A 12,715-nucleotide genomic window follows, 5' to 3' on the forward strand; every position below is an offset into this window, starting at 1 on the left:
TACTCTGTTATTCCCCTAGTGTCTGTCTGTCTGAACTTATATATTGCTCTGTTATTCCCTTAGTGTCTGTCTGGTCCTATATATTACTCTGTTATTCCCCTAGTGTCTGTCTGGTCCTATATATTACTCTGTTATACCCCTAGTGTCTGTCTGAACCTATATATTACTCTGTTATTCCCCTAGTGTCTGTCTGATCCTATATATTACTCTGTTATTCCTCTCTCTGTACCAGGTCATCGTCTGCTCAGCGACTCTCCACTCCTTCGACGTAAAGAAGCTGTCAGAGAGGATCATGCACTTCCCCACCTGGGTGGACCTGAAGGGAGAGGATTCTGTCCCTGAGACCGTACATCACGTGGTCGTACCTGTCAACCCTAAACACGACCGCAGCTGGGAACGCCTCGACCGCAAGAACCACATCCTGGTCAGTCTGGGTTCAGAGTGAATAGAACCACATCCTGGTCAGAGTGAATAGAACCACTTCCTGGTCAGTCTGGGGTCAGAGTGAATAGAACCACATCCTGGTCAGTCTGGGGTCAGAGTGAATAGAACCACATCCTGGTCAGAGTGAATAGAACCACATCCTGGTCAGTCTGGGGTCAGAGTGAATAGAACCATATCCTGGTCAGTCTGGGGTCAGAGTGAATAGAACCACTTCCTGGTCAGTCTGGGGTCAGAGTGAATAGAACCACTTCCTGGTCAGTCTGGGGTCAGAGAATAGAACTACTTCCTGGTCAGTCTGGGGTCAGAGTGAATAGAACCACATCCTGGTCAGAGTGAATAGAACCACATCCTGGTCAGTCTGGGGTCAGAGTGAATAGAACCACATCCTGGTCAGTCTGGGGTCAGAGTGAATAGAACCACTTCCTGGTCAGTCTGGGGTCAGAGTGAATAGAACCACTTCCTGGTCAGTCTGGGGTCAGAGAATAGAACCACTTCCTGGTCAGTCTGGGGTCAGAGAATAGAACTACTTCCTGGTCAGTCTGGGGTCAGAGAATAGAAGCACTTCTGGTTTGATCAGGGGTCACCATAGAGTTGAGTAGAGCAGGGGGCTTCCCAAACTCGGGCCTGGGACCCAGGGTGCACCTTTGGTTTTTAGGAATTACACAGCTGATTTTAAATAATCAAAGCTTGATGTGTTAGTTATTTAAATCAACTGTATAGTTGAAAGATCAGAAGGTGTACCCAGGGGAGCCCCAGACCTGAGTTTAGGAAACCCTGAGGTAGAGGATGTTCGGTATCTTCTGAGAGCATGAACCCTTATGGGTTCTCTCCGTCTTATTTTAATACTCTAATTCCTCCTTCCTCTCTTTCCTCCTCCTTTCCCTCCTTCCTCCTCCTCTCGCTTTCTCTTTCCTTTCTCTCCTCCCTCCTCTCGTCTCCTCCTTCTCTCCTCTCGTTCCTCCTTCTCTCCTTTCTCCTCCCTCCTTTCTCTCCTCTCTCTCTCTCCTCTCCTTCCTCCTCCCTCTCTCCTCTCCTTCCTCCTCTCCTGTGTGTTTCAGACTGATGAGGTCCATGCTAAAGACAACACCAGACCAGGAGCCAACAGCCCAGGTCAGACTGACCCCTGCATAAAGCCTCCATCCCAAATGGCACCTTGTTTCTAAAGCATCCTGGTGAAAGTAGTGCACTATATAGGGGCCCTGGTCAAAGTAGTGCACTATATAGGGGCCCTGGTTAAAGTAGTGCACTATATAGGGGCCCTGGTTAAAGTAGTGCACTATATAGGGCCCTGGTCAAAGTAGTGCACTATATAGGGGCCCTGGTCAAAGTAGTGCACTATATAGGGCCCTGGTCAAAGTAGTGCACTATATAGGGGCCCTGGTTAAAGTAGTGCACTATAGAGGCCCTGGTCAAAGTAGTGCACTATAGGGGCCCTGGTTAAAGTAGTGCACTATATAGGGGCCCTGGTCAAAGTAGTTCACTATATAGGAGCCCTGGTCAAAGTAGTGCACTATATAATGGCCCTGGTCAAAGTAGTGCACTATATAGGGGCCCTGGTCAAAGTAGTGCACTATATAGGGGCCCTGGTCAAAGTAGTGCACTATATAGGGGCCCTGGTTAAAGTAGTGCACTATATAGGGGCCCCTGGTTAAAGTAGTGCACTATATAGGGGCCCTGGTCAAAGTGATGCACTATATAGGGTCTCTGGTTAAAGTAGTGCACTATATAGGGCCCTGGTCAAAGTGATGCACTATATAGGGGTCCTGGTTAAAGTAGTGCACTATTTAGGGCCCTAGTTAAAGTAGTGCACTATATAGGGGCCCTGGTCAAAGTGATGCACTATATAGGGGCCCTGGTCAAAGTAGTGCACTATATAGGGCACTGGTCAAAGGGGAGCCCTGATATTACATTGTAATGTCCTGTTGTTTTCTAGCGTAAGGCTATGGTCTGACCTGTTACTGTGTGTGTGTGTGTGTGTGTGTGTGTGTAGAGATGTGGTCTGAGGCCATCAAGATCTTGAAGGGGGAGTACACCATCAGAGCCATCAGGGAACACAACATGGACCAGGCCATCATCTTCTGTCGGACCAAGATCGACTGTGACAACATGGAGCAGTACTTCATCGTACAGGAGGAGGTGAGTTAGAATACTACTACTGTACTACATAAATACTACAATACTACAACATGGAGAAGTACTTCATAGTACAGGGAGTGGGTCAGTTAGAATACTACTACTATACTACATAAATACTACAACATGGAGCAGTACTTCATAGTACAGGGAGGAGGTGAGTTAGAATACTACTACTGTACTACATAAATACTACAACATGGAGCAGTACTTCATAGTACAGGGAGTGGGTCAGTTAGAATACTACTACTATACTACAACATGGAGCAGTACTTCATAGTACAGGGAGGAGGCGAGTTAGATTACTACTACTGTACTATTTAAATACTACAATACTTCAACATGGAGCAGTACTTCATAGTACAGGGAGGAGGTGAGTTAGAATACTGTACTACATAAATACTACAATACTACAACATGGAGAAGTACTTCATAGTACAGGGAGTGGGTCAGTTAGAATACTACTACTATACTACATAAATACTACAACATGGAGCAGTACTTCATAGTACAGGGAGGAGGCGAGTTAGATTACTACTACTGTACTATTTAAATACTACAATACTTCAACATGGAGCAGTACTTCATAGTACAGGGAGGAGGTGAGTTAGAATACTGTACTACATAAATACTACTACAACATGGAGCAGTACTTCATCGTACAGGGGGGAGGCGAATTAGAATACTACTACCGTACTACATAAATACTACTACAACATGGAGCAGTACTTCATCGTACAGGGGGGAGGTGAGTTAGAATACTACTACTGTACTACATAAATACTATTACAACATGGAGCACTACTTCATCGTACAGGGAGGAGGTGAGTTAGAATACTACCACTGTACTACATAAATACTACTACAACATGGAGCAGTACTTCGTAGTACAGGGAGGAGGTGAGTTAGAATACTACTACTGTACTACATAAATACTACTACAACATGGAGCAGTACTTCATGGTACAGGGAGGAGGTGAGTTAGAATACTACTACTGTACTACATAAATACTATAATACTATTACAACATGGAGCAGTACTTCATAGTACAGGGAGGAGGTGAGTTAGAATACTACTGTACTACATAAATACTACTACAAGGAGGTGTGTTTTACCCTGTCCCCTCCCTCCATTAGGTCCAGATAAAAAAGGCCACCAGCTTTCCTGTGTCTGTCTCCATGGTGACCGGAAGCCCAATGAACGCAAGACCAATCTGGACCGATTCAAGGTCAGCAGCCTCACTTAGCCACTGGCGGGATATGACCTCACTTAGCCACGGGCGGGACGTGACCTCACTTAGCCACGGGCGGGACGTGACCTCACTTAGCCACGGGCGGGACGTGACCTCACTTAGCCACGGGCGGGACGTGACCTCACTTAGCCACGGGCGGGACGTGACCTCACTTAGCCACGGGCGGGACGTGACCTCACTTAGCCACTGGCGGGACGTGACCTCACTTAGCCACTGGCGGACGTGACCTCACTTAGCCACTGGGCGGACGCGACCTCACCTTAGCCACTGAGCGGGACGTGACTCCACTTAGCCACGGGCGGGACGTGACCTCACTTAGCCACTGGGCGAGGACGTGCCTCACTTCAGCCTCACGGGCGGAGCGTGGCCTCACTTAGCCACGGGCGGAGCGTGGCCTCACTTAGCCACGGGCGGAGGCGTGGCCCTCACTTAGCCAGGCGGGACGTGGCCCACGAAGACGGGCGGGCGCAGGCCTCACTTGGCCACGGGCGGGGACGTGGCCTCACTTGCCACGGGCGGGACGTGACCTCACTTAGCCACCGGGCGGGACGTGACCTCACTTAGCCACTGGCGGGACGTGAGCCTCACTTAGCCACTGGCGGGACGTAGCCTCACTTAGCCACTGGCGGACGTGGCCTCACCGCTAGCCACTGGCGGACGTTTCTCACTTGGCCACTGGCGGGCTGACCTCACTTAGCCACTGGCGGGACGTTTCCTCACTTAGCCACTGGCGGGACGTGGCCTCACTTAGCCACTGGCGGGACGTGGCCTCACTTAGCCACGGGCGGGATGTGGCCTCACTTAGCCACGGGCGGGATATGACCGGGCACTACTCTGGAGCGGGGGGCACGCACTACTCTGGAGCGGGGGGGGCACTACTCTGGAGTGGGGGGGGCCGCGGGGAATAGGCGGCCATGTGGGATGTAGACATGATTAGAGGTATGGTTGGCAGTGGGACCCCCAGCTGTTCCTCATAAATGTCTCTCACAGGAAAAATAAATAAAATAAAACACTTCCTATTTTACACTTTTATTTTCTATTCTGTTTTCAGCAACAGCATCAAATATGATATTGACTTCCTGTATCTCCTTACAGAAACAGGAAGTGAAGTTTTTGATCTGTACAGACGTGGCGGCCAGGGGCATCGACATCCACGGAGTCCCCTACGGTGAGATTAACACACAGACCATGAGATTAACACAGACACACAACACAGACCATGAGATTAACACAGACACACACCACAGACCATGAGATTAACACAGAGACCATGAGATTAACACAGACACATACCATGAGATTAACACAGAAACACAACACAGACCATGAGATTAACACAGACCATGAGATTAACACAGACACAGACCATGAGATTAACACAGACACAGACCATGAGATTAACACAGACACACAACACAGACCATGAGATTAACACAGACACACAACACAGACCATGAGATTAACACAGACACACAACACAGACCATGAGATTAACACAGACACAGACCATGAGATTAACACAGACACACAACACAGACCATGAGATTAACACAGACACAGACCATGAGATTAACACAGACACAGACCATGAGATTAACACAGACACAGACCATGAGATTAACACAGACACAGACCATGAGATTAACACAGACACAGACCATGAGATTAACACAGAAACACAACACAGACCATGAGATTAACACAGACACAGACCATGAGATTAACACAGAAACACAACACAGACCATGAGATTAACACAGACACAGACCATGAGATTAACACAGACACAGACCATGAGATTAACACAGAAACACAACACAGACCATGAGATTAACACAGACACAGATATAACCTCCTTTTCAGGTCCAAGTCGTCCTGTTGCTTTTTAATCCATGTTGACCCTGATCAATGTGTTCCAGTGATCAACGTGACTCTGCCAGATGAGAAGCAAAACTACGTCCATCGCATCGGTAGAGTGGGGAGAGCAGAGAGGTCAGTAATATCTGGTCTGGGGGGGTCAGAGGTCAGTAATATCTAGTCTGGTGGGGAGAGCAGAGAGGTCAGTAATATCTAGTCTGGTGGGGAGAGCAGAGAGGTCAGTAATATCTAGTCTGGTGGGGGAGAGGCAGAGAGGTCAGTAATATCTAGTCTGGTGGAGAGCAGAGAGGTCAGTAATATCTGGTCTGGGGGGGTCAGAGGTCAGTAATATCTAGTCTGGTGGAGAGCAGAGAGGTCAGTAATATCTAGTATGGTGGGGAGGCAGAGAGGTCAGTAATATCTAGGTCTGGTGGGTCAGAGGTCAGTAATATCTAGTCTGGTGGGGAGAGAGCAGAGGTCAGTAATATCTAGTCCAGAGGTCAGAGGTCAGCACATCTAGTCTGGTGGAGAACAGAGAGGTCAGTATGTAGTCTGGTGGGGAGAGCCAGAGAGGTCAGTAATATCTAGTCTGGTGGGGGAGAGCAGAGAGGTCAGTATCATCTAGTCCAGGAGAACAGAGGTCAGTAATATCTAGTCTGGTGGAGAGAACAGAGAGGTCAGTAATATCTAGTCTGGTGGAGAGAACAGAGAGGTCAGTAATATCTAGTCTGGTGGGGAGAGCAGAGAGGTCAGTAATATCTAGTCTGGTGGAGAGAACAGAGAGGTCAGTAATATCTAGTCTGGGGGGGTCAGAGGTCAGTAATATCTAGTCTGGTGGAGAGCAGAGAGGTCAGTAATATCTAGTCTGGTGGGGAGAGCAGAGAGGTCAGTAATATCTAGTCTGGTGGGGTCAGAGGTCAGTAATATCTAGTCTGGTGGGGAGAGAGGTCAGTAATATCTAGTCTGGTGGGGTCAGAGGTCAGTAATATCTAGTCTGGTGGGGTCAGAGGTCAGTAATATCTAGTCTGGTGGAGAGCAGAGAGGTCAGTAATATCTAGTCTGGTGGGGAGAGAGCAGAGAGGTCAGTAATATCTAGTCTGGTGGGGGGAGAGGTCAGTAATATCTAGTCTGGTGGGGTCAGAGGTCAGTAATATCTAGTCTGGTGGGGAGAGCAGAGAGGTCAGTAATATCTAGTCTGGTGGGGAGAGCAGAGAGGTCAGTAATATCTAGTCTGGTGGGGGAGAGCAGAGAGGTCAGTAATATCTAGTCTGGTGGGGGAGAGCAGAGAGGTCAGTAATATCTAGTCTGGTGGGGAGAGCAGAGAGGTCAGTAATATCTAGTCTGGTGGGGAGAGCAGAGAGGTCAGTAATATCTAGTCTGGTGGGGAGAGAGAGAGGTCAGTAATATCTAGTCTGGTGGGGAGAGAGGTCAGTAATATCTAGTCTGGTGGGGAGAGCAGGAGGTCAGTAATATCTAGTCTGGTGGGGAGAGAGAGTCAGTAATATCTAGTCTGGTGGGGAGCAGAGGTCAGTAATATCTAGTCTGGTGGGGTAGAGAGGTCAGTAATATCTAGTCTGGTGGGGAGAGCAGAGAGGTCAGTAATATCTAGTCTGGTGGGGAGAGCAGAGAGGTCAGTAATATCTAGTCTGGTGGGGGGAGAGGTCAGTAATATCTAGTCTGGTGGGCAGAGAGATCAGTAGTATCTAGTCTGGTGGGCAGAGAGGTCAGTAATATCTAGTCTGGTGGGGAGAGCAGAGAGGTCAGTAATATCTAGTCTGGTGGGGAGAGAGCAGAGAGGTCAGTAATATCTAGTCTGGTGGGGAGAGAGAGCAGAGAGGTCAGTAATATCTAGTCTGGTGGGAGAGCAGAGAGGTCAGTAATATCTAGTCTGGTGGGGAGAGGCAGAGAGGTCAGTAATATCTAGTCTGGTGGGGAGAGGCAGAGGTCAGTAATATCTAGTCTGGTGGGGAGGCAGAGAGTCAGTAATATCTAGTCTGGTGGGGCAGAGAGGTCAGTAATATCTAGTCTGGTGGGGAGAGCAGAGAGGTCAGTAATATCTAGTCTGGTGGGGAGAGCAGAGAGGTCAGTAATATCTAGTCTGGTGGGGAGAGAGGTCAGTAATATCTAGTCTGGTGGGGAGAGAGGTCAGTAATATCTAGTCTGGTGGGGAGAGAGGTCAGTAATATCTAGTCTGGTGGGGAGAGCAGAGAGGTCAGTAATATCTAGTCTGGTGGGGAGAGAGAGGTCAGTAATATCTAGTCTGGTGGGAGAGAGCAGAGAGGTCAGTAATATCTAGTCTGGTGGGGAGAGCAGAGAGGTCAGTAATATCTAGTCTGGTGGGGAGAGCAGAGAGGTCAGTAATATCTAGTCTGGTGGGGAGAGCAGAGAGGTCAGTAATATCTAGTCTGGTGGGGAGAGCAGAGAGGTCAGTAATATCTAGTCTGGTGGGGAGAGCAGAGGTCAGTAATATCTAGTCTGGTGGGGGGCAGAGGTCAGTAATATCTAGTCTGGTGGGGAGAGCAGAGAGGTCAGTAATATCTAGTCTGGTGGGGAGAGAGAGCAGAGAGGTCAGTAATATCTAGTCTGGTGGGGTCAGAGGTCAGTAATATCTAGTCTGGTGGGGAGAGCAGAGAGGTCAGTAATATCTAGTCTGGTGGGGAGAGCAGAGAGGTCAGTAATATCTAGTCTGGTGGGGAGAGCAGAGAGGTCAGTAATATCTAGTCTGGTGGGGAGAGCAGAGGTCAGTAATATCTAGTCTGGTGGGAGAGCAGAGAGGTCAGTAATATCTAGTCTGGTGGGGAGAGCAGAGAGGTCAGTAATATCTAGTCTGGTGGGGAGAGCAGAGAGGTCAGTAATATCTAGTCTGGTGGGGGAGAGCAGAGAGGTCAGTAATATCTAGTCTGGTGGGGAGAGCAGAGAGGTCAGTAATATCTAGTCTGGTGGGGTCAGAGGTCAGTAATATCTAGTCTGGTGGGGAGAGAGGTCAGTAATATCTAGTCTGGTGGGGAGAGAGGTCAGTAATATCTAGTCTGGTGGGGAGAGAGGTCAGTAATATCTAGTCTGGTGGGGAGAGCAGAGAGGTCAGTAATATCTAGTCTGGTGGGGAGGCAGAGGTCAGTAATATCTAGTCTGGTGGGGAGAGAGGTCAGTAATATCTAGTCTGGTGGGGAGAGAGGTCAGTAATATCTAGTCTGGTGGGGAGAGAGGTCAGTAATATCTAGTCTGGTGGGGTCAGAGGTCAGTAATATCTAGTCTGGTGGGGAGAGCAGAGGGTCAGTAATATCTAGTCTGGTGGGGAGAGCAGAGAGGTCAGTAATATCTAGTCTGGTGGGGAGAGCAGAGAGATCAGTAATATCTAGTCTGGTGGAGAGAACAGAGGTCAGTAATATCTAGTCTGGTGGGGAGAGAGCAGAGAGGTCAGTAATATCTAGTCTGGTGGGGAGAGAGCAGAGAGGTCAGTAATATCTAGTCTGGTGGGGTCAGAGGTCAGTAATATCTAGTCTGGTGGGGAGAGCAGAGGTCAGTAATATCTAGTCTGGTGGGGAGAGCAGAGAGATCAGTAATATCTAGTCTGGTGGGAGAGCAGAGGGTCAGTAATATCTAGTCTGGTGGGGAGAGCAGAGGTCAGTAATATCTAGTCTGGTGGGGAGCAGAGAGGTCAGTAATATCTAGTCTGGTGGGGAGAGCAGAGAGGTCAGTAATATCTAGTCTGGTGGGGGAGAGAGGTCAGTAATATCTAGTCTGGTGGGGCAGAGAGGTCAGTAATATCTAGTCTGGTGGGGCAGAGAGGTCAGTAATATCTAGTCTGGTGGGGAGCAGAGGTCAGTAATATCTAGTCTGGTGGGGAGGAGAGGTCAGTAATATCTAGTCTGGTGGGGAGAGCAGAGGTCAGTAATATCTAGTCTGGTGGGGGAGCAGAGGTCAGTAATATCTAGTCTGGTGGGAGAGCAGAGAGGTCAGTAATATCTAGTCTGGTGGGGAGAGCAGAGAGGTCAGTAATATCTAGTCTGGTGGGAGAGAGCAGAGGTCAGTAATATCTAGTCTGGTGGGGAGAGCAGAGAGGTCAGTAATATCTAGTCTGGTGGGGAGAGCAGAGAGGTCAGTAATATCTAGTCTGGTGGGGAGAGCAGAGAGGTCAGTAATATCTAGTCTGGTGGGGAGAGCAGAGAGGTCAGTAATATCTAGTCTGGTGGGGGGAGAGGTCAGTAATATCTAGTCTGGTGGGGAGAGCAGAGAGGTCAGTAATATCTAGTCTGGTGGGGAGAGCAGAGAGGTCAGTAATATCTAGTCTGGTGGGGAGAGCAGAGAGGTCAGTAATATCTAGTCTGGTGGGGAGAGCAGAGAGGTCAGTAATATCTAGTCTGGTGGGGGCAGAGGTCAGTAATATCTAGTCTGGTGGGGAGAGAGCAGAGAGGTCAGTAATATCTAGTCTGGTGGGGAGAGAGGTCAGTAATATCTAGTCTGGTGGGAGAGCAGAGAGGTCAGTAATATCTAGTCTGGTGGGGAGAGCAGAGAGGTCAGTAATATCTAGTCTGGTGGGGAGCAGAGAGGTCAGTAATATCTAGTCTGGTGGGGAGAGAGGTCAGTAATATCTAGTCTGGTGGGAGAGCAGAGAGGTCAGTAATATCTAGTCTGGTGGAGAGAACAGAGAGGTCAGTAATATCTAGTCTGGGGGGGTCAGAGGTCAGTAATATCTAGTCTGGTGGAGAGCAGAGAGGTCAGTAATATCTAGTCTGGTGGGGTCAGAGGTCAGTAATATCTAGTCTGGTGGGGTCAGAGGTCAGTAATATCTAGTCTGGTGGGGAGAGAGGTCAGTAATATCTAGTCTGGTGGGGAGAGCAGAGGTCAGTAATATCTAGTCTGGTGGGAGAGCAGAGAGGTCAGTAATATCTAGTCTGGTGGGGAGAGAGCACAGAGGTCAGTAATATCTAGTCTGGTGGGGTCAGAGGTCAGTAATATCTAGTCTGGTGGGGTCAGAGGTCAGTAATATCTAGTCTGGTGGAGAGCAGAGAGGTCAGTAATATCTAGTCTGGTGGGAGAGAGGTCAGTAATATCTAGTCTGGTGGGAGAGCAGAGGTCAGTAATATCTAGTCTGGTGGGGGTCAGGAGTCAGTAATATCTAGTCTGGTGGGGGGGAGGGGACAGTAATATCTAGTCTGGTGGGGTCAGAGGTCAGTAATATCTAGTCTGGTGGAGAGCACAGAGGTCAGTAATATCTAGTCTGGTGGGGTCAGAGGTCAGTAATATCTAGTCTGGTGGGGGGAGAGGTCAGTAATATCTAGTCTGGTGGGGAGAGAGGTCAGTAATATCTAGTCTGGTGGGGAGAGAGGTCAGTAATATCTAGTCTGGTGGGGAGAGAGGTCAGTAATATCTAGTCTGGTGGGGGTGAGAGGTCAGTAATATCTAGTCTGGTGGGAGAGCAGAGGTCAGTAATATCTAGTCTGGTGGGGAGCAGAGAGGTCAGTAATATCTAGTCTGGTGGGAGAACAGGAGGTCAGTAATATCTAGTCTGGTGGGGAGAGCAGAGAGGTCAGTAATATCTAGTCTGGTGGGGAGAGCAGAGAGGTCAGTAATATCTAGTCTGGTGGGGAGAGAGGTCAGTAATATCTAGTCTGGTGGGGGGAGAGGTCAGTAATATCTAGTCTGGTGGGGAGAGCAGAGAGGTCAGTAATATCTAGTCTGGTGGAGAGCAGAGAGGTCAGTAATATCTAGTCTGGTGGAGAGCAGAGAGGTCAGTAATATCTAGTCTGGTGGGGAGAGCAGAGGTCAGTAATATCTAGTCTGGTGGGGAGAACAGAGAGGTCAGTAATATCTAGTCTGGCTGGGAGAGCAGAGGTCAGTAATATCTAGTCTGGTGGGGTCAGAGGTCAGTAATATCTAGTCTGGTGGAGAGCGAGAGAACAGAGAGGTCAGTAATATCTAGTCTGAATCTGTGTTGACGATGCTTTTTAGTTCTAAACTAGGTTTCATCTGTCTGGGAAAACCACATCTAGAAAAAGTCACGTTTCTCTTCATCTTTTAGGATGGGGTTGGCCATCTCTCTCGTTGCCATGGAGAAGGAGAAGGTAAGGCCATCAGTCAGAATGTGTGTTGTAATTCTGTGGTCTCAGGTCAACAGGTCACTGACTCATTCTTTCTGTAGGTGTGGTCTCAGGTCAACAGGTCACTGACTCATTCTGTCTGTAGGTGTGGTCTCAGGTCAACAGGTCGCTGACTCATTCTGTCTGTAGGTGTGGTCTCAGGTCAACAGGTCGCTGACTCGTTCTGTCTGTAGGTGTGGTCTCAGGTCAACAGGTCACTGACTCGTTCTGTCTGTAGGTGTGGTCTCAGGTCAACAGGTCGCTGACTCGTTCTGTCTGTAGGTGTGGTCTCAGGTCAACAGGTCACTGACTCGTTCTGTCTGTAGGTGTGGTCTCAGGTCAACAGGTCGCTGACTCGTTCTGTCTGTAGGTGTGGTACCATAATTCTGTGGTCTCAGGTCACTGACTCGTTCTGTCTGTAGGTGTGGTCTCAGGTCAACAGGTCACTGACTCGTTCTGTCTGTAGGTGTGGTCTCAGGTCAACAGGTCACTGACTCATTCTGTCTGTAGGTGTGGTCTCAGGTCAACAGGTCACTGACTCATTCTGTCTGTAGGTGTGGTCTCAGGTCAACAGGTCACTGACTCATTCTGTCTGTAGGTGTGGTCTCAGGTCAACAGGTCACTGACTCATTCTGTCTGTAGGTGTGGTCTCAGGTCAACAGGTCACTGACTCATTCTGTCTGTAGGTGTGGTCTCAGGTCAACAGGTCACTGACTCATTCTGTCTGTAGGTGTGGTCTCAGGTCAACAGGTCACTGACTCATTCTGTCTGTAGGTGTGGTCTCAGGTCAACAGGTCACTGACTCATTCTGTCTGTAGGTGTGATCTCAGGTCAACAGGTCACTGACTCATTCTGTCTGTAGGTGTGGTCTCAGGTCAACAGGTCGCTGACTCGTTCTGTCTGTAGGTGTGGTACCATACTCCTGTGGCCTCAAGGTCACTGAGCTCG

The 12,715-nt window shown here is 48.9% G+C and overlaps 1 protein-coding gene across 1 annotated transcript; it reads left to right on the top strand.

The window, feature by feature from the left end:
* The first annotated feature begins 200 nt into the window (after positions 1-200).
* Positions 201-12,586, top strand: LOC135566411 (ATP-dependent RNA helicase DDX1-like). Its single transcript, XM_065014131.1, has 9 exons — positions 201-424; positions 1,503-1,554; positions 2,435-2,559; positions 3,380-3,401; positions 3,715-3,806; positions 4,926-4,998; positions 5,750-5,822; positions 11,710-11,752; positions 12,138-12,586. The coding sequence occupies exons 1-9, from the start codon at positions 293-295 to the stop codon at positions 12,171-12,173; spliced, it is 648 nt and encodes a 215-aa protein (XP_064870203.1). The 5' UTR covers positions 201-292; the 3' UTR covers positions 12,174-12,586.
* Positions 12,587-12,715: the final 129 nt, after the last annotated feature.

The sequence above is a fragment of the Oncorhynchus nerka genome, unplaced genomic scaffold (assembly GCF_034236695.1).
Source record: "Oncorhynchus nerka isolate Pitt River unplaced genomic scaffold, Oner_Uvic_2.0 unplaced_scaffold_5090, whole genome shotgun sequence".
NCBI lineage: Eukaryota > Metazoa > Chordata > Actinopteri > Salmoniformes > Salmonidae > Oncorhynchus > Oncorhynchus nerka.